At 38.8% G+C, this 21177-nt stretch overlaps 1 protein-coding gene across 27 annotated transcripts in view; it reads left to right on the top strand.

The window, feature by feature from the left end:
- The window catches only part of RBFOX2 (RNA binding fox-1 homolog 2), a 272039-nt gene that overhangs the window by 86828 nt on the left and 164034 nt on the right, over positions 1-21177 (top strand). For 23 of the 27 annotated variants that reach the window (XR_013764067.1, XM_079141627.1, XM_079141631.1 and 20 more), the window contains exon 2: positions 1426-1476. The exons of the other annotated variants lie outside the window; for them this stretch is intronic. Coding sequence is in view for 22 of the 23 variants with exons in the window: in XM_079141627.1 (XP_078997753.1) it covers positions 1426-1476 (51 nt within the window). In the remaining variant the exon portion in view is untranslated. The remainder of the gene's footprint in view (positions 1-1425; positions 1477-21177) is intronic. 27 annotated transcript variants of the gene reach the window in all.

Genomic DNA, 21177 nt, shown 5'->3' with positions numbered 1-21177 from the left:
TTTTAAGGCAGGTAGCTTCAAAGTGTCCAAAATAGAGAATTAGGACTTGGCTTTCCTTTGATTGAATCAGTGACTAAATCCCTAAGTCATTTCTGGTTCTGTAACTCCATTTATTTACTTACACATGCTTTTGGGTGTCTACTATGTATAGACATTGACTCGATTTTGGGGAAACCATGATAAACACAACACAGGGACTCTGTAGTGAGTTTAAAAATTGACTCTTGGCACTCTTGTTTTTGAAGGGAGTGTAGAGTTTCAACTGTCAAAGAAATGAAGATAATCCTGTCTTGATACAGCCACCATTAGGTGCAAGGGTTATTCTCTTGGCATATTTGAAAGTCCTATCAGCACATATTCCTCTTAAATACTTGTTATGCTAGGAATGAAAGTACAAAAGATGGGAGCAGGATGAATGACTTTAAGAAGGTGTGTTGAACACTTTGGCAATGACAAAAGCACCAGCATGTGAACATGTATCTCTTGCCTTTTCTTTGCAGCTCCCTTGTGGGCCAGGGCTTTGTTTCATTCCTTTTTCATATTCCTTCATTTCTCTAACAATGCTCAGGAGATTTCACTATTCAGTATATGTTGATGGAATGATTGAATGGGTCAAGTAAGCCATCAATTAGTGCTTGTGTTGTGTGACTTTACACTAAATTAGTGTTTGCATAGTTTTTATTGACTAGAATCCTTACCTTCAAGGATCTTTATTTAATGGTTTAATGTGAGGTTGAGACAGGCACTTAATATACCTTTAAAAATAAGGTTACCATCATAAAGTAAGCTGCACAAATAACCTAAGTAAATATTGACATATATACATGCTTGAATCACTTGAGTCCATAAAATGATACAGGTTGGTAGAAAAAGTCTTAAGGTAGAATTTCATCTAGATTTAAAAGAACTGAGGAAAAACAAATTGATGGGGAGGAGGTGCTAAAGTTTTGCAGGTCAAGGGGCAGTTCTCAGCAGGGTGCTATTCTTCCCCTTTCTGACCAGGGGACACATGGAAATTTGTGGAAGTTTTTGATTTTTCTAGTGTGTAGGAGTGCTACTGATTTTCAGTGACTAGGGGATGAGTTCTTAAAGTCCCACGGTATGAAGTTAGAAATTGTTCTGCCCCACCTCTCACTGGCACCCTGCTGGACATAGACTGAGAAGGAAACAGATTTAGCTGCACTGGAGGAAAATAGTGTGTATGAATAGTGTTCCTAAGCAGATATTGTTTTTCTGTTTTTGCTTGTGCCATTGTAGAGGCTCAGCTGGGATGGATAGATATAGTTGGGTAGGATGGAATACAGCAAAGGAACATTTAAGGAACTGAGAAAGGCATATATTTTGATAAGTTTGGGACAATTTGATTATTCTGAACATTTTGTTTGCTCTTACAGTTTGATTTTTTCCCCCTTTTCTTTCTTATAGAACGAGCCTCTAACCCCAGGTTATCATGGATTCCCAGCGCGGGACAGCCAGGTTGGTTTCTGTTGTTTGTAATGTAGATGGGTGTGTGTGCGCGTGAGCGCGTGTGTGTTTTATCAAAGGATGTTGTAGTAGTCATTCCTGAAATTACTTATTTTAGAGGGTAACACAGCTTGTTTCAGCAGTGAATTTGCTTTTAGGGATACAAAATATATTTCTTAATTCTACAAGTATTACAATCATGTTATTAAAGTTACAGATATTATGGGAAAATAATCACTCAAGTGCAATAATGATTGCTTTTGTTTTTTCTTCTCTCTGCTGTATAATTATTTTTTGGTGGGGGTAGGGTACCAGGGATTGAACTCAGGGTCACTTGACCACTGAGCCACAACCCCAGCCCTGTTTTGTATTTTATTTAGAGACAGGGTCTCACTGAGTTGCTTGGTGCCTCGCCATTGCTGAGGCTGGCTTTGAACGCTTGATCCGTCCATCTCAGCCTCATGAGCTGCTGGGATTACAGGCATGTGCCACCACACCTGGCTATATAATAATTTTTTAACCTGGTCTTCTTGCTGCCTTATAATTCTAAATGCTGGACTTGTCTTTTTATTTTCTGTCATTTAGTCTCTGTCTGCACAGATTTTTTGAGTCTTTGTAATAATCTGCAACAAAAAATTCCATTCTCTTCCTTGGGTTTGGGGGCGGAGTTTTCAGCCTTATGGTTTTAATAGAGAGAGCCGACTTTCTATTGCCTTTCTTTGTTAGATGAGGAAGAATGGAAAAAGCTGGGCACAACTGCTTCCTCTGAGGCAAGTTTGTAAAATGTCTTCCGACTCTTCTTGCTATTTGAAGTCTTGAGCAGATGAGGCCAAAACAGAGTTAAGGCAGAGGAACAAATAAGGCGGAGAAATGGTATGGCTTAAGTCAACCAGGTTCTTGATGAATTATATCTCCGTGCTGTTTGGGGATATTGACATTCTTGAGGAGATTTGAAAGGGTGGCTCTTTGAAATATCTTTGAATGTCTATCCATGTTTCCTTATAGGATCGTCCAAAAACGCCACTGCTGTTAGGTGTGTGCAAAGGAACATGAATCATTATAGTGCTAAACAAAGGGATTAACACAGTTTCTCTTCCCAGAAGTTAATTGAATCTCATGAATTTCTGAAGCTAATCTTAAAATCTAACATAATCAATAGTCACCTATTTGGACGCCTTCCAGATTTGAGAATATTTACCCAGTTCTTACATTTTTAGTGCTAGGTTGGCATTAAACTTAACCCCACGAAGGCTATGAAGAAAGGGAAGAGAATACATCTTATTGTTCATCTCCCAGTGGGATCGTCACTACTGAGATTGAAGATGGAAAGCTTTAGGTGAAAAATATGGTCATTTATTCCAAGTTACGGAGAATATGGAAGTTTTGCTTGTTTGGTTTTCTTTCTGCTTTGGGTCTGTCCCAGAGCTTCTGTAAGCTGTGAAACTTATTCCTTTTGATAGTAGTTCTATATCCTGGCATATATCAGAAAAATTATTGATGCCTGGAGCTCCAGCCTCCAGAGGGTTGGACTGAGTTAGGCCTAAGATTGAGCTTAGCCATTCACATATTTAGAAACCCCTACAGGCGATTACGCTGTGCAGCAGAGGCTAAGAACTACAGTCCTAGTGACTGCTTTGAAGCAGTGACATTTCCTCTGATCCTGTGCTCTTCACTTAGGACATGTGATATATTAGTTCATGGCCAGCCTCTTAATCTAATTTACATGTAATGCAATTATTTCATTGTTTATAAAATTTTACTTATTTGGAGTAAGAAAGTAAAGCATAAAGTGTGGAAATAAACTTCAACTGACTTTAAAAGAATCTGAAAGGATACGAAGGCTGTGTTCTTCCTATGGGAATTACAGATCACTGAGGAGCTGAGCAAGAGAAGTTAATAGGAATTTGTGGAAACACAGAAAGTAGTCTCTTTGCTTGGAACTACTTTATTTTTCTTTTCTTTTGCAGCAGGGGCCTCCTCCTGTAACCTGCACATTCATTACTTATGCTATCTCTGCTGTAGGCCTGTGCAGACCCTTTGCCATGATTTAAAACTGCTAATTTACTTTGAGGCACTTTCTGATGGTGACAAGTTTATTTTAGTTTATTTTATTGGTCTTTATTTTGTACTCTGGATCTTTGAATTAGAGATTGTAGAGTTGTGCAAATAGGCAAATATTGAATAGCTGCTTGTTGTATTTGATGAATACAGAATCCAAATGAGTACTGTTAATTAATGCGCCTAACCTTGTGAACTCTCATTTTGTGCTTTGAGATTTGGGAGGCATTTATCAGTGTGAAACACTGGTCACTGAACAGCCTGAGCTGGGCAGGAACTGAACTTGTGATCTTTACATCTCCCTAGTGTGGTCTTGGCCCACCAAATCCAAGAGTCAGGGAATGGGATGAAGGTGAATTTTAATTGGACTGTATTTGCTTTCCTTATTCTTTTGCTATTCCTTTCTAAATAGATAAGAACCATCTTCAGACAGGATTTAAAAAAAAAAAAACAGCATTGGATGGTGATTGTTTAAACATTATTTTTTATAACTTTATTTGTTTTATTTATTTTTATATGGTACTGAGGATTGAACCCAGTGCCTCACGCATGCTAGGCAAGCACTCTACCACTGAGCCACGACCCCAGCCCCTTGATGGTGATTGTAAAAGATAAAAACTACAATCTTTTGATTGTTGCAAAACTCTTTGATCAATATTTTCTCATCTCATTCTTCCAATTACCTTTTGAAATAGACAAGGCAGTGTTCTCTTTGGAAGGACAAGGAAATTAAGGCACACAGGTAGAGTGACTTATCTAAGCTGACAGTTCAAGTTAGTACCTTCTGTTTGAGGCCTGTTCCTCCCTCCTGGAGATTGACTCGCCCAGGGGACATATGGTCACTTGAGAGTGTGTTTGCTGACTCACATTATTTTACCATTTGGGGGCTTTAAACCTCCTGAAGTTCAGTCATAAATCTGGGAGTTGACGATTACTAGATAAAAATCATTGCATGTTCATGTTAAATTCGCCAGCAGTAAGTGGACCAAGTGTCTCACTGTTCTAGTAACTCTTCCCTTACAAACGCCCCTAGTAACACATTTGAATTAAAAACTTATGAAGAAAGGGAAAAAAGGCCCATCTTCCACCTTGTAGAGGTTTTGCTTTTTTATGCAAGGTCACCTCAGCCTTCTTTCCTGAGCAGTTAACAAGCTTTCTGGGCTGGCCATCCGCTGTTTTTACAAAGCACTCCATGTGCTTCTATGCTGGCTGCTGTGCTCTCTCTGTAAGTGGAGGAGACAAATCTCCTTCCAGTTTTACAGAAATAGAAACCAGCTCAGAAAAGTTGTAAACATTTAAAGCCATGCAGAATTTTTAAGTTGATGTGCTTAGATTCCTAGTTGTTTCTTTGTGATTTATTTGCATGTGCTTATGCGTCTTCCCAAGTGTTGATTAAGGCTAGACTATTTTGAGGGTTGGAATTATTTTTTAAATGGAAGAACATTTGTGTGCATCAGCTTAGGAGTTTTTATATAGGAAAGGTTTAGGAATAGCAGTCTGATTAGAATAGGGTTTAGTTCTGCAGAACAAACTTAATTATTTAGAATGGGCTTTTAGAAAACAGTGAGGGTCCTAATGTTGACTTCTTGTCACTTTGATACTATAACTTTATATCTTTTATTATTAAGGTGACCATATGAACTTATCATTCAAGTTGGGGCACGAGTAGTTAGTTGAAACAGTCCCAGGCCAGCTGGAATATATGGAGTGAATGGCCACCCATAGCTATAATTAAAGAAATAATAATCAGTATTCTCTTAGCTGATGCAATCAAGACTGGTAGGTCACAAGGATTAATCTAAACAATTGGGAAAATAATTTAAAACTTTTATTTTAACTTAGAGCATTTTATTTTAATATCAACAACTATGTTTACTCTTTAATAATTAGGAGGTCAAGGCCTTTTTTTTAATTGTAAACACATGGGATACATGTTGTTTCTCTGTACATGGAGTAAAGGCATACCATTTGTGTAATCATAAATTTACGTAGGGTAATTTTGTTTGATTCATTCTGTTATTTTTTCCCTTACCCCTCACTCCTCCCACCCCTCTTTTCCCTCTATACAGTTCTTCCTTCTTCCATTCTTGCCACCCTCCCTAACCCTAACCCTAAACGTAACCCTAACCCTAACCGCTCCCACTCCCCATTAAGGGTCATCATCCGCTTATCAGCGAGATCATTCTTCCTTGTTTTTTTGAGATTGGCTTATCTCACTTAGCATGATATTCTCCAGTTTCATCCATTTGCCTGCAAATGCCATAATTTTATCATTCTTTATGGCGGAGTAATATTCCATTGTATATATATACCACAGTTTCTTTATCCATTCATCAATTGAGGGACATCTAGGTTGGTTCCCAATCTGGCTATTGTGAATTGAGCAGCTGTGAACATTGATGTGGCTGTATCACTGTAGTATGCTGATTTTAAGTCCTTTGGGTGTAGGCCGAGGAGTGGGATAACTGGGTCAAATGGTGGTTCCATTCCGAGCTTTCTGAGGAATCTCCATACTACTTTCCAGAGTGGCTGCACTAATTTGCAACCCCACCAGCAATGTATGAGTGTACCTTTTCCCCATGTCCTCGCCAACACCTGTTGTTGCTTGTGTTCTTGATAATCGCCATTCTAATTGGGGTGAGATAGAATCTTAGAGTAGTTTTGTTTTGCATTTCTTTTATTACTAGAGATGTTGAACATTTTTTCATATATCTGTTGATTGCTTGTAGATCTTCTTCTGTGAGGTGTGTGTTCATTTCCTTAGCCCATTTGTTGATTGGGTTATTTGTATTCTTGGTGTAGAGTTTTTTGAGTTCTTTATATATTCTGGAAATTAGTGCTCTATCTGAAGTATGAGTGGCAAAGATTTTCTCCCACTCTGTAGGCTCTCTCTTTGCATTACTGATAGTTTCCTTTGCTGAGAGAAAGCTATTTAGTTTGAATCTATCCCAGTTGTTGATTCTTGCTTTTATTTCTTATGCTATGGGAGTTCCGTTAAGGAAGTCTGATCCTAGGCCGACATGTGGAAGATTTGGACCTACTTTTTTTCTTCTATAAGATGGAAGGTCTCTGGTCTGATCCCAAGGTCCTTGATCCATTTTGAGTTGAGTTTTGTGCAGGGTGAGAGATAGGGGTTTAGTTTCATTCTGTTGCATATGGATTTCCAGTTTTCCCAGCACCATTTGTTGAAGAGGCTATGTTTTCTCCATTGCATATTTTTGGCCCCTTTGTCTAATATGAGAAAATTGTATTTATTTGGGTTTATGTCCTTGTCCTCTATTCTGTACCATTGATCTACCTGTCTATTTTGGTACCAATACCATAAGGCCTTTTATATGCTTATAAATGTACTGATTGAAATACTACTAGATTAAAAAATCCTTTTTTTTTTTTTTTTTGGTGTTGGGGAATATCCTTACAAAGTATCATCTGTGAATTCTAGTGCTTTTTGTTTGCTGGTTTGTGTTTAAAAAGAGGAACAAAGCCTTAATGGCATTCAAAGCAGTCTGGGTGAAACTGTATGTTTTATATATGCCCCTTCTTCTTCTTCCTCTTCTTCTTCTTTTTTTTTTTTTTTTTTTTTTTTAACTGAGAATTGAACCCAGGGGCACTTCCACTGAGCTAATCCCCAGCCTTTTTTATATTTTTATTTTGAGACAGGGTCTCACTAAGTTGCTTAGGGCTTTGCCAAGTTGCTGAGGCTGGCTTTGAACTTGGGATCCTCCTGCCTCATTCTCCAGAGTCACTGGAATTACCAGTGTGCACTACCACACCCAGTTTATATTTGCACCTTCTATCAAGTCTTTTGCAGTTGTCTTGCCCACATTTGATTTGACTGAGCAAAAAATTTCAATGTCTTGATTTATTAAGTGTTCACAAAGCATTCAAATCTGAGTTTTTTTCAAGGAAACTTTTCCATTTTGTGGATTATATGACATTCAGTTGTGTAATTTAAAAGTTTACAACTTGTATAAACAGGTTGGTGAATAAACAAGTGATTCTCACTTCTCAGCTACTGGGAGAAGAGTGCTTGGGGCGGGTATGATAGAATTAGTAACTAGTTCTAGCAATAAGAACACCAGAGGCATCACTCAGCATATTTGACTTGGGAAATGGAGAATTCTATTTAACAAAGTTAGTTGACTGAAAGTACTTATACTATAATCACCTGTAGGGAGCAATTACTTTTATTGTCAGTAACTTTGTATCTCAGTAGTGGCTACTTGATTGAATTTTATTTAAAATCAATTTAATTTGAGGGAATGGGTGGGGAGGAGGATTAGATCAGATAAATACAAATTAGAGATACTGTAATTTGCTTTTTTTCAATTAAGAGATGTTCAGGAGTGAGATATCTGCAAAACTAAGTGTCAGAAGTAATGTTGCAGTACCCTCAATGTCATCTTTTTTTCTAGAAACTTAAAGTTATGGTGCATTCCCTTGTCTAACAAACTATATGAGAAGGAAATGTTACTGTTAACATTTGAGATGAGCATAGTACAACCTCTTGCTTAGGTTCAGGTGAATCAGCTGTGTAACTGGGAATCTTAGTAAATTACAAAAATTAACATTTGAGCCTGGTGCAGTGGTGCACGCCTGTGCTCTCAGGTACTCAGATTGAGGTGGAAGAATTGCAAGTTTGAGGCCAGCCTGGGCAACATAATGAGATCCTGTCTCAAAAGAGAATAGAACAGACTAATGTTTGTAAAGCATTTTACAGAGTACTTCTGTGTATGTCTAGTGTTTAAAAAAATTTTTTTTGTTGTTGTACATGAACACAATACCTTTATTTTAGTTAGTTTTATGTGGTGCTAAGGATCAAACTCAGTGCCCTCACGCATGCTAGGCAAGCACTCTACCCCTGAACCACAGTTGCAGTTCCATTATGTTTAGTTTTGATCTTCACAGTAGCTCTACCAAATAGGTTGTGCCTTATCCTAACTTTACACATGAGAAAACCAAAGCACAAAGGTTTTTGAATGAATTTCACAATATAACAGAGGTGGTAAGTGCAGAGTTTGACTTGAACCCCAGATTTTTCAACCTCTGTCTGGGATTTCCCTCCTGTATTTTTCTATTGGTGTCTCTTTGGATACAGCTGTTGTCTTGGCTAGTATGACAAGATGAGATGGTATGGACTCCGGAGAACATATCAGCATGAACCCAAAGGCCCCTTGAATAACTTATTTCTTATCAAGTTTTCTTCCTGTCTTGCTTGTTACAATAGCTTCACGATTTATCTTTTTGTGTTTTAAAACATAAAAAAAAATCAATGTGTTGCCAGGCTCTTTATTGGATTTTTAAAATGCTTGTCAGTGACTCCTCAAAGATTTTTTTCCTTTGGTTTTCTAAAATTCTGTTTAAAGCCATTATAGGATATGTTTTAGTTTTTCACAGAAATAACTGAGAGTATCAAAGGGACTGTTTAAGTTGACAGATGCAACTGAAACAATTATAGGTTTAAATTTGGAGTGGAAACCTTAACTCTTAATAGGAGAAAAAATGGTTTTTGTCTTACTAAGTATTTTCTTTCCTTTCAATAATTTTTTTTCCACATTTTTAGTTCTTGCTTTTATCTCTAGAATAGACTTTATTTTAGTCCAGTTTTTACAAATGCATTTTCAGGGCTTTTAGTTATTTTTCTTGGGAGCTATGGACAGTAGCAAATGCGTCTTCTGTCATTCTCATTTGGTGTGGTGGCAGAGAAATGACGACTACTTTTCCTCCCTGGGGGAAAGTTGGTAGGATGGAGGACATGGTGTGGATGCTGTGCTTTTGAGTTTAAAAACTATTTCAGACTGAGTAAGAAATTACTTTATGTATTCTGACCTCACATATACACATATGGGTATATGTGGGAATATAACTTAGAATTAGTCTTACCAAATAATACTTACTCTTGCTATGTTCTCAGTATTGTAGCATTTTCCATTCAAAATTTGTTGATAGAGACCAACAATTCCTGGACCCACTAATAGATTGTAGTCTGTAATTTTGAAAAATTAGAATAATTGCTGTCCTTAAAAATGTAGCCTTAAGAACTGGGGGTGGAGCTTAGTAGTAGAGCACGTGCTTAGTTAGCATGTATGAGGCCCTAGGTTTGAGCCCCAGCACCAAACCCTCTCCCCACAGCAAACAAACAGCTGGCATGGTGGCGTACACCTGTAATCCCAGCAGCTCAAGATGCTAAGACAGTTCAAAGCCAGCCTCAGCAATGGGGAGGCGCTAAGCAACTCAGTGAGTCCCTGTCTCTAAATAAAATACAAAATAGGGCTGGGGATGTGGCTCAGTGGTTGAGTGCCTTGAGTTCAATCCCCAATAATCCTTCTCCCCCCAAAAAAAGAAAAACAAACAAACCCCCATAACCTCAAACCCAATGCCTTTCAGCAGTCACTCCCCTGATCCATCTAAGCCCTAACCACTCTTGCCCCTGTGCTGGAGACTTGATTAAATTGACTGGATCAAAAGTAAAATGTTACCTCTTCTGTATCTCATAATCTGTAATATTCTTTCTGGTCCTTTTAAAACTAGACATCTGGCTGGGGAGGTAGCTCAGTCGGTAGAGTGCTTGCCTTGTAAGTACAAGGCCCTGGGTTCGATCCCCAGCACGCCCCTCCCCCAAAACAAACAAACAAACAAACAAAAAAACTAGACATCTTTCTGCTTCTCTGTTAAATTACAGGAAGCATAGAGTCATTTTCTTTTCTTCCTATTAGGTTGCGGAGGTCCTGTTTTCAGCCTTTGTGCAAGGCATTTTGCAAATGTTGCTTTTCCTCAACAGCTGTCCTCAGGTGGTCTGTGAGTGATTTAGGTCCTTCTGTGGTGTTGTCTTTACACCCTGTAGTGGATGAAGGGCCAGCAAGTGGGACAGTACCTGGTGTTCTTGTAGAACTTTCTGAGACCATGTGGTCAGTTGCAGGCTTTGGCATTGCGTTTCAGATCATTTTATTCCATGAATGGTTCATAGGAAAGAGCTTTTTATTTCTTCTGTTGCTTACTGCTGTGCATCTAAATAGCATGCATATTGTATTACTTCTTGATTTATCAATTTTTGGCATTATTTTTGGCTGTCGAATATGAGGAATTAGCAATTTTATAGACTCACTCTTCTTCCAGCAATGCCATTTTCACTAAATCAGTATTCATAATTGCTTTATGATTACATAATACCTTAGTGGGATGATAAATATTTCTTATAGAATATACTTTCTATATATACTTGTTTCTCAACAAATTTACTTATTCATGTATATATGAGATAAATATGTATAAATGCGCACACACACACACACACACACACACATATGCATATATATATTTGGCAGTTGCTTTTTTAGAAGCTCTATTGAGACCCAATTTCCAGACTGTAAAATTCATCCAGTGTTGGGCTGGGTTGTAGCTCAGTGGTAGAATGCTTGCCTAGCATGTGTTGAGACCCTGAGTTTGATCTTCAGCACTATGTAAAGATAAATGAAATAAAGGTATTGTGTCCATCTACAACTAAAAAAAATTTTAAAAATTTATCCAATCTGTTTTTTTTTCTGTTTTTTTTTTTTTTTTATTGTAAACAAATGGGATACATGTTGTTTCTCTGTTTGTACATGGCATAAAGGCATACCATTTGTGTAATCATAAATTTACATAGAGTAATGTTGTTTGATTCATTCTGTTATTTTTTCCCTTCCCCGCTAAGTGTTCTTATTCAGTGATTTTGAGTAAATTTATGGAGTTTTGCCACCTTCACTACACTGCAGTTTTTATTTCTATCATCCCCCAAATTCTCTCGGGGTCTTTTATAAAAAGTCCCTGATCCCACTCCAGCCCTCTTCAGACAATTTCTGATATACTTTCTGGCTAAAATTTCCTCTTCCTGGACATTTCATATTAGTGGAATCATATGTATATATCATCTTTTGTGTCATCTTTCACTTAGCATGTTTCTGAGGCTCATCCAGGTTGTGTTATGTATCTCTACGTAGTTATTTTTTAATCACTAGATGGTATTTTATTGAATGTAGATACCTTATTTTATCTGCTTACCAGTTTGGTTATTATGAATAATTTGTTATGAACATTCACATTCATGTGGACGTATGTTTTTAAATTTCTTTTGGGTAGATTCCTAGGAGTGGAATTACTGAGGTTATGGTAAGTTCTTCCTTAACTTTTAAACAAACTAACTGTTTTCCAAAGTGGCTTGTTTTATCCCCCCTTTTTATTATAACAAATATATTGTGGTTTTAATTGGCATTACTCTAATGATTAACAATGTAGGATCTATTTCATGTGCTTATTATTATCCTTGTTTGGTGTGATGTCTGTTCAAGTCTTTCATCCCCCCTCCCTCACCTTTGTTTGGTTTGTCTTACTGAATTTTAAGAATTCTGTATATATTCTAGATACAAGTTCTTTGTCAGATTTATAATTGGCAAATATTTCTTGTCAAGAGATTGAATAGAATAAATCTTTTCCCTCCCCCCAATAAAAGAAAACAAAACTGTTTTCATACTTATTTGCCTACTTTAGATAGGCTCCTAATAATTATTTTATGAAAGAGACTATGAAAACATAGCATAGCATATGCCTGTCTCTGCTTAGGCCTGGTGGTTGCTCCAAGAAAGATTGGCAGGGTGAGAGTGGCTGTTTGCTTGGCTAACTTAGCCTTCTCCAGATCCTTAGTTGCAGACAAGTTTGGGCAAGAGAACTTGTCCTGTAGCGAAGAGAAGTTATGCTGCTTTCTGTATCCCTTCAGGGATTTGGCTTGTTAGAGGATCAGCTGGGTTCATTGGTTTTTTGTTTTTTTGCTTTTTTTTTTCTCCCCAAACCAAGACGCTGTAGCTTTTATATAAGGCTATTTCATGGAAATTCCTCTGAGAACACACACACACCCTATTACACCCTTGGCTTTGAGTTTTAAATCATTTCTGCTGTTGCAGGTTGTATGACTTAGGCAAGTTTTTTCCTTCTGAGTCTCCATTCCTGTATCTATGAAATAGAAATAACTACTCTGAAAGGTTGTTATAGGATTAGAAATCACATATGTAAATTTGCTGGTGTGTAATAGGGTCAGTAAGTCATTTTTCTAATTTATTCTATGGAAAAAGGACCTCAGGAAAGCTTTACAAGGAAATGATTAGTGCCCACTCTCTGATTTAAGTCTGTTTTCTTATTATCCTTTCAATTCTTAGTTATTTGCTATGTAAAGTGAATTATATCTAAGATTTGATATTTCTAGCTCAGGAATATAGCCATGTCATATCTCTAAGAAAAACAGGTCTTTGTGACGGAAGTGAAATCTATTAAGTTTATTTACCTAATTCATACATGTCTTGGCAGTATCAGTAGACAGGGGGAGTCATTTTTGACAGTTTGGTAACTTGAACAGAATTGAGTCCAAAACTAAGGCAGATATTCAAGGTGCTCCATGATTAGATCCTAGCTTCTTCTACTGTCTCCCATGGTTGCCTCTCCACATAACTGCTCTGTGTCTCTCCGCAGTCCTTCAGTTATTTCCTTGGGCATTCATTCCTTCCTAGTGCCTTTAATTTGAAGTGTTTCTCCTTTTCCCAGCAGAATCCTCAGTATCTTCCAAGATCCCTGGTCACAGCTGAGGAAATGAGAACTCATTTAACATGTCTACATGAGCATCTCAATAAAGTCAGATGCAGTGAGTTTGGGAAATAATGTGAGGATTATGAGCAAAGCACTTAACTTCATTAAGACTCGATTTTCTCATTAGCAAGTCTGGATACTCTAGGGTCGTTGGAAGACTTACACTTTAAGAATTTCCTAGGACAAGAGTGACTCATTGGTTGTGAAACGAGGTTCTGCTTACCTACATTTAGCCTTCTAGGTAATCTGGAAAGTGTCTTGTTATCTCAGGCCCGCGTTTCTTCTTTTTCCTTTAAGGGCTGTTTGAATCCAGTGGGTTTGATTTTTTGGTTTTGGGGAGTGGCTTTTGGTATTTTTTATTTTTGTGGAAATAATGGGAGCTTTGATCCTCAGGACTGTGATGGATCTGTGGATAGATGAGTGACTCTCCCCATGTAGCTGGCTTTTATTCTCATCCCTCTTCTGTACCTGTTCCCCCCAACCCCTTGGGCCATGGGGGACATCTTGCATTTTATGCCAGTTTGACTTATTCCCTCAACTTGGTCTCATTTTACTTAGTGTAGTTTTTTCTTTTCTTTTTTTTTTTTTTTTAAATGTGACTGTTGGTTGACTCTTGTTTCAGTTGCTTAGTAAGTATTTTGTAAATGGATGGATCATAGTTTCACTGCTTGGCTTTTCACTAAATTGATGTAATACTTTGTACATAGTTGATCTGCATTATAATGCAAGTTTTAATGTGGTCATCAGAAAGAATTATCTGACTAAAGATTATTAATTGCTAGAACCATTTACAAAGGAAAATTAAAGAATTTCCCTTACTAGCAATTTTCAAATTTGGGACCCCTCTGTCTAGTGTTGCTTGGGGGTGGCCAAGTAATGAGGAGGCGTACTCTGGCCCAGATGATGAGTGCCATCAGGCAGTGGTTGGTCTTCTCACCACCAACCCTGGCTCCCATTTTGTGAGTCTTAAGGAGCCTCTATCCTTTGTTCTTCAATCATCTGGCAGATGATTTAGAATGAAATCAGCTAGGTAAATGTAAGGTAAGGCAAAAGGCTTCATAGTTATTAGGCAACATTGTCATTTCAGTAATAGATTAGCGTTTTTATTTTGACTAGAGAGGCAGGGGAATTACAACATTTAACCTAACTTGTGTTAGAAATTTGGTGCCACTGGAAAATAATTTCTGTGTACAAATTCGTTTAAATAAAAGCACAGCTCTGATCTCATAGGAGTCTTATCACTGTTTGTTTCTGCTGAATACTCTAGTATTTTAGGCCTTCCATGGCCTGGCTTCAGAGTTTTCTCTTATTTCATGAAGGGTACTTTGTGTTCCAGTCATACTGTGGAGCAGAGTAATATAGCTTTGGAATCATAAATGGGTTTGGAGTCTATTGTCTTTACTGAGGATATTCCCATGTTTAAATTCTGTCCATTTTTAAGTCCCTTCTAGATTCTCCTTCCTCCATGAAGTCTCGTTGGACGTTCTTGCTCCGCTCTTGCCTTGGAGCAGACTCTCCACTTGGTTCACTGCACTCCACGGCATGTGCTTTCCACCTTCTAGTGGCACTTTGTCACTGCCTTTTAGGGCATGGTGAAAAGTTTGTTGTCCCTACAGGCTGTGAGACTAAGGACCTTGACATACTTCTTGGTATACCTTGCACAAAATAAGTGCCCTGTGGAATTTTGGTTAAGGTTAAATTACCAAGCTCATTATTAGCCTTCGTGAAATAACAGAGAGTACTTGTTGAGATTTTCCCCCCTGTGGACAAAGGAGGAAAAAAAAATCCTTAGCCAAAATTTGCTAGGTTTCATTGCCTTTGCCTTGTCAGAGTGATACAAAAAATTAATACTTAAGAAGCCAGATATCTGATCTTCAGCGAGAGAATTCCTCTTACAAGTTTAATGAGTTTGGTCAAGTGGATAGTAAGTGTAAATCTGTCATCTTATGGAGCCATAGAAGGCCCTTAAAACACTCTGTTGAATTAGAACTTTCCCTGTGTGTCTCCCATTATTAGGATCTTCCGTTGTTCCTTTAGAGCACCTTCAGCCTGTGCGAGAATCAGAAGTATCTTGATGTCACGTGGATCATAATATTATTTAAGATATACAGCTGCTTCTAGCTCTTCGGTTCTGTTTTGTTGCTTCAAGGAACTCGGATGTTGATGCTAGCAGATGAGTCTTAGCTTTAGATTGACAAGTGGCAGGGTAAGTAGTGAGCTAAAGAAGAGACCTAATGTGTGTTGAACTGTGTAAGGCCTTCAGCGAACGTTGTAAGTTTACAGGATTTCTACTGGGCATGTGCCTTGTACTTGGTCCCCCTGCCCCCCCTTTTGCTTGGTGTCTTTGATTTTCTTTAGTTAGCAGTGATTGTTCTTTTCTCTGTTTGTGTCCCATCACGGGCATGGTAATTCTCTATTTTAGTTCTGTAGTCCTGTATAATTTACATATCACTTTCATATCCATTCTGCTTTGTTCTTGTTGAGACCCCTGTGAGTCTGTGTTCAAGGGGGCAGTGGCAGGGTTTTGATCTTCATTGACAGATGAGGAAGTTGAGATTCCTGGTTTTGTGAGAGATTGACCAAGGGTGGTAAGAAAGTATAGGATTGACTTTTGCTTTGGTGAGTGCATTGACTTTCAGACTTGGATAAAAGGTTAAAAAAATGTTTTTTAGCTGACAGTTTTCCTTTTCATACTGTTCCATATGGTGAAAACAAGGATGATTTCATGAATCCCATAGTTCATTGCCTTATGAAGAGATTTTCCCCCCTTAGCTTCATAATGCTTTTTTTTTTTTTTTTTTTTTGCAGTACTGGGGATTGAACTCAGGGCCTTGTGCGTGCAAGGCAAGCACTCTACTAGCTGAGCTATCTCCCCAGCCCCTCACAATGCTTTAAGAGGGGGAGAAAAATGTGAACACCCCTCTTAGGGAAGACGCTCAATTGGCATTGAGCACATAGGGGAGTGAGTTCCAAAATCAAGCCAGTCTAGTGGCTCAGCTGGGAGGGAAACAGGCCTGTGTGGGAAGGGAAGCCTACTCACAATTGGAGGTGTGTCTTCACATGAGCAGTTCTTAGAAACTGGCTTGACCACAACAGTGAAGGTCCATGATGATGTGCAAGTTCCTGGATGCTAGAGGGGTGAGCTGTGTGGGCAGGCGATGTTAATAGCTCTGAGCTAGCATGGTATTGCCCAGTTGCAGTCTGAGCTCTGAGTTCAGAGAAGTGACTGACAGAGTGAGCCAGAGTGGCAGGGCTGCACTCTCAAAGTATCAGTCACACTCTTGAGTTCCATGTGTATTTTGAAACCCTGTAGTTGAAGTCAGTAACTCACATATGGGGAAGTCCTGATAAGGTTTTGAGGTAACATTCTCAAGGGGACGGGTGTTCATTCTTAGCTCTCACATGTGGGAGTCTGATAAAATGCCCTGCCCTGGAAGTGGAAGTGACAGGGGAATGTAAACTCCATGTAGCAAACTGTGTAAGTGCTTGGAGTTGTTTCCCAGCTACATAACCTAAATTGCATAGATATAATTTATTAAAAAAGGTAAGTGGAGTGGTCCTAGGAGTAAAAATAGAGAAGCTTGGAGCCACCATCTGGGTTTCCTTTTGCCTATGAGCTCCCTTGACTGACTAGGACAGTTTGAATACCACTCAAGAATGACGGAAGAACTTTGTCAAACTTGAGTTCAAATTCTAGTTTGGACCTGATATTTAATTTCTCTGAGTCTTGATTCCTCATTTGTAAAATGGAGTGCTTTCTTTCGTAGGATTGCTAAGAAATATTAGCTAGACGTGTCAGAAGTCTAAGCCTCAGATTCTTTGGAGGCAAGATCAGTCTGTGGGGAGCGTAGGCCAGTTGTTCCCCCTGGGCGGGGCTTGTGCTACATGGTGTGGCGCTTACTCCTGAGGCCGGGCCTCCATCGGACTTACAGCTCAGCACTTTGCACTTGAACGAAGGCTCAGGCATTGCATTTATCAGTATTGAGAACAGGAATGGGTACGCTGTTTTTGTCAAATAGGGAAGAGTAAATACGTCAGCCTTTTGCAGCCGTATTCCGCCTTTGTGGCAGCTCCTCAGTTCTGTCACTACAGACTGCAGACGAATGCGGCCATAGACAATGCGTGAATGAGTGCGTGTGGCTGTGTTCTAACACAACTTTATTTGTGGGCACTAAATTGAATTTTCATTTATCACAAAATAGACTGTTTTGATTTTTCTTTTTACTCGTTAAAAATATAAAACCCATCTTAGTTCGTGGTTGGTATGAGGGTTGTACAGAAGCAAGTGTGGACTGGATTTGGCACACAGATCATAGATTCCACACTCCTGATTTAGACATTTCTTGTTGATAGCCATGTAATTTTTGACTCTGTGAAAAATAATTTTGATAGCTATTAAGGAAGTATTGGTATTAGAAAAGGATTAATTTTGACAATAGTAAAAGGAAGAATCTCCCCACCCCATGAACCATGACATGTTCATTAGTTTCTCACCCCCCGCTCTTTTTTTTTTTTTTTTTTTTTTTAAATTGAGAAGAATCTCTTTGATTCTTTTTGAGCTACTGGGGACAGAACACAGGGCCATGCTTGCTGGGAAAGTCCTCTATTCCTGAGCTGCTCCCCAGCGGTTTCTTTTCCCTCTTATGGAAGTGGTCAAAACGTGGTGGTCTTGTCTTTGGTAATGGCCAAACGAGAGAAGTTTTCTGAACAGTGGAAAGATTGTGAGTCATAAGGAAGGAAACTTGGGTTGATCATGGATTTTTTGGCCTTCTGTGTGTCTGTCACTTTACTTCCTTGGGCCCTTTGGTTTTCTCATATAAATGTGCTCTAAAAGTCCATTCTGCCGTCACTTGTTCTAGTTATAACGGTTTTGTTAAACTGTTTTCATCTGTAGAAATTCCCAAGGTCTTCATGGGTGGTATTTTTAATTCCAGCAGGTTTCACATTGTACTAGACACTATTCACAATAGCATTTCATTCCCCTGTGCCAACGCTAGCCATTTCTGAAGGGACATGCCGTTGTGACTGAAATTCCACACACCAATACATCCAGTGCTGATCATTTCTTGCTCTGCATTACTGAACTAATTCTGTTAACCTGTTTGGAGCTAAGCTGCAGATCCCAGCACACAAAGAAGGGGACTAGGAAAGCTGCAAGAAGAAAAAATCAGTTCTGCCTATTCTGGGCTGAGAATAATTTCACAACTGGAAGTCTTTCTGCAAATCTGAGTCACACTGCAGGACTCTTGGCTTCTTTGGGGTGGGAGGAGAAAGAGAGGGAAGGAAAGCAGGAAGTAGCTATGTTGGTTTTTGTCAACAGAGGGCACCCAGAGCAAACCTAGTGCTCTGTGACATACCAGAATCTACCCTTCTACCCCGATGAAGAACCAAGGAACTCAACAGTGTGGATTCACAGTGTCTTCTCTTGCATTTCATTTGGTCTGTGCCCAACATTTTCAGACGTTTTCTCCCGTGCTGGAATCAAAATATTCTAAATGCAATACTAATAATTGTTCTTTGCTGACCACTTTAAGTAAAAGATCAGTTTCCTCAGTGTCCTGGGGTGAATTATTCCTTGTAAAGTTGGGCTTTTGGGGGAGTTTGCAGTATTAGGCTGTAGTTTAATTCAGTTTCCAGTGAGCAAGTATTCTTGAAATAGTACAACTGATCTGAAAAGGCACTTATTATTTGGGTAGCATATTGTCATAAGGTTTTGTTGTTACCTAGAGCAGTGGTCCTCAGAACGTGACTTCTGGACCAGCATCAGCACCACCTGGGAACTTATGCAAATTCATGGTCTTCCCTTCTTCCCAGACTTACTGAATTGGACACTCAGGGAATGGGGTCAGCAGTTTGTTTGGGTGCACTCCAGGCAGTTCTGATGCACACTCCAATGGAGTGAGACCTACTATCAGAGAGTAAAGGAGTGGAAGAGAAGGGACACTGGTACTTACTGCAGATCACATGCCAACTACTCAGGAGTTTCATCTTTGTTTTCTTGAAGAGTAAACCAAGTTCATGTTTTGCCAAACTACCCATATAGTAAGTGGTATAACAGGAGTTCAAACCCTGGTCTTTCTGACTCCAGAGCCATGCTGTGGTTTCTACTAATAAAATGCTCTGAGGCATTGTATTGTTTGAATTAATTTCCCTTTTTAGGGCTGGGGTTGTGGCTCAGTGGTAGAGCGCTTGCCTGGTATGTGAGAGGCATGGGTTTGATCCTCAGTACCACATATAAATGAATGAAATAAAGGTCTATCAACAACTTAAAAAAATTTTAAAAATTTCCCCTTTTAGGTTCTTAAAATATTTTAAGGTAAAGATAGAACTCATTCATCAAAGGAAATTTATAATATATAGCAGACAAAAAGAATAAAATTGTTTTCATACATTTAACTTTATCTTTCTGTTGTTTGTTATTCTAGTCTTGTTTCTGTACAGCTGTGTTTGCATACATACACTTTTAAAATCCTTAAGGATGTTAATCATATTGCACAAACTTTAGTAATAGGCATCCAGATCAGTCCAGATCTGCTGTAGATGTCTTTTCATGCCATTATGCCATGCTGTTTCTACAGCATTGTTGCATGACTGCTTAGTGTTCCATTGAAGGGTGTGAGGTTCCATCACAGTTCTTTCTAGAGTTTGTCTTAAGTTGTTTTCATTTTATGATGTGCTTTTGGGAAGACTAGAATACTGAGTGATGTGCCACTCTGGGTAAACAGTTTATCCAGAGTGGCTTAAAATATCATGATTAAGGTGATACGTGCAGATCATGTTTGAAAGAACATGGAACTAGAAAGGCAGCCCTAAGCACGTTTGAAGTTAAAGCGAATACAGAAGTAGGAAAACAAATTGAAGCAAAAAAGCCAGGAATAGCAGGCATGGACTGAGGACCAGTGAATGAAATGGGTTAGAACAAATAGGAAGACAGTTATGACCAGATTTAAGGTGCCAATAACCTGCTTTTTATTGTTGGCCTTTTGACATGGAGGCTGACTTGCTTGCTGAATGACAGCCTGAGAAAAACTGGATACACCGTTTCTATAAAAAGCATTATAATTAATTGTGTACTTTCAGGTGCTAGGCATTAATCATTTACATAGATTTTCTTGTTTAATTTTTTTTTAAACAGCCACATGCATTAGATGCATTAGGTGGTGTTTCCCCCATTTTATAGAAGTGGAAACTGAGAGTGAGGCTTAAAGTAACTTGGCCAAACGCCTTGATTAGAATCCAGATTTGTTGACACTCCCAGACCTGCCTTTTTATTCTATCATTTATCTTCATTCCTGTCCTTGGTATGGCAGGTGATCTGCTTGTGTGTGTAGGAGTGATTTCACTACCTCTGATGGACACAGGGAAACTTGATGTGTAAGTTTCATGATAGAGGACAGATGCTTTAAGACCAGCAACTCCTGCCCGCCCAGCTGTCATCTTGGGAAGAATGTACACCTGAGTTGGATACCGTGGTGGAGCAGAGAATGGAGTAGCAAACGGAATAGTTGCTAGGAAGGAGTGAGGGCAGGCGAAGGAGGAACTGCTAGAAGGATCTAATCTCCCCCATTAAATTGCCTTTCCTAAAGAAGGTTGTAATCTCCTTAGGACATCTTAAAACATTTTTATTAGGGTTATAATCCACATATTACCCTATTTGCTCACTTAAAGTATATAATTCAGAGGCTTTTAGTGTGTTCACAGGGTTGTTCAATGATCCCATAATCACTTTAGGACATTTTCATCACACCACATGAAACCTCATCTGCCTTAGTCATTGCTTCCCAATTCTCTTTACTTCCTACTCCCCAGACCCTGGCAACCACTGATCCACCTTCTGTCTCACCAGGTTTGCTTGCTTAGTATATGGTTCATGTAGATGGATGTAATACAGTGTGCTGTCCTTCGCGTCTAGTGTCTTTCCTCTAGTGTGATGGTTTCATGGTTCCTCCATGTTGTAGCAGGCATCAGGACTTCATTTTTCTGTTGCTGAATCATGTTCCATGTACAGCGACACCACATCTGTGTGTGTGTGTTTTACCATTG

This window comes from Sciurus vulgaris (assembly GCF_902686455.1).
Source record: "Sciurus vulgaris genome assembly, chromosome: 5".
NCBI classification, from domain to species: domain Eukaryota; kingdom Metazoa; phylum Chordata; class Mammalia; order Rodentia; family Sciuridae; genus Sciurus; species Sciurus vulgaris.
This window is presented reverse-complemented; position numbering and strand designations above follow the sequence as displayed.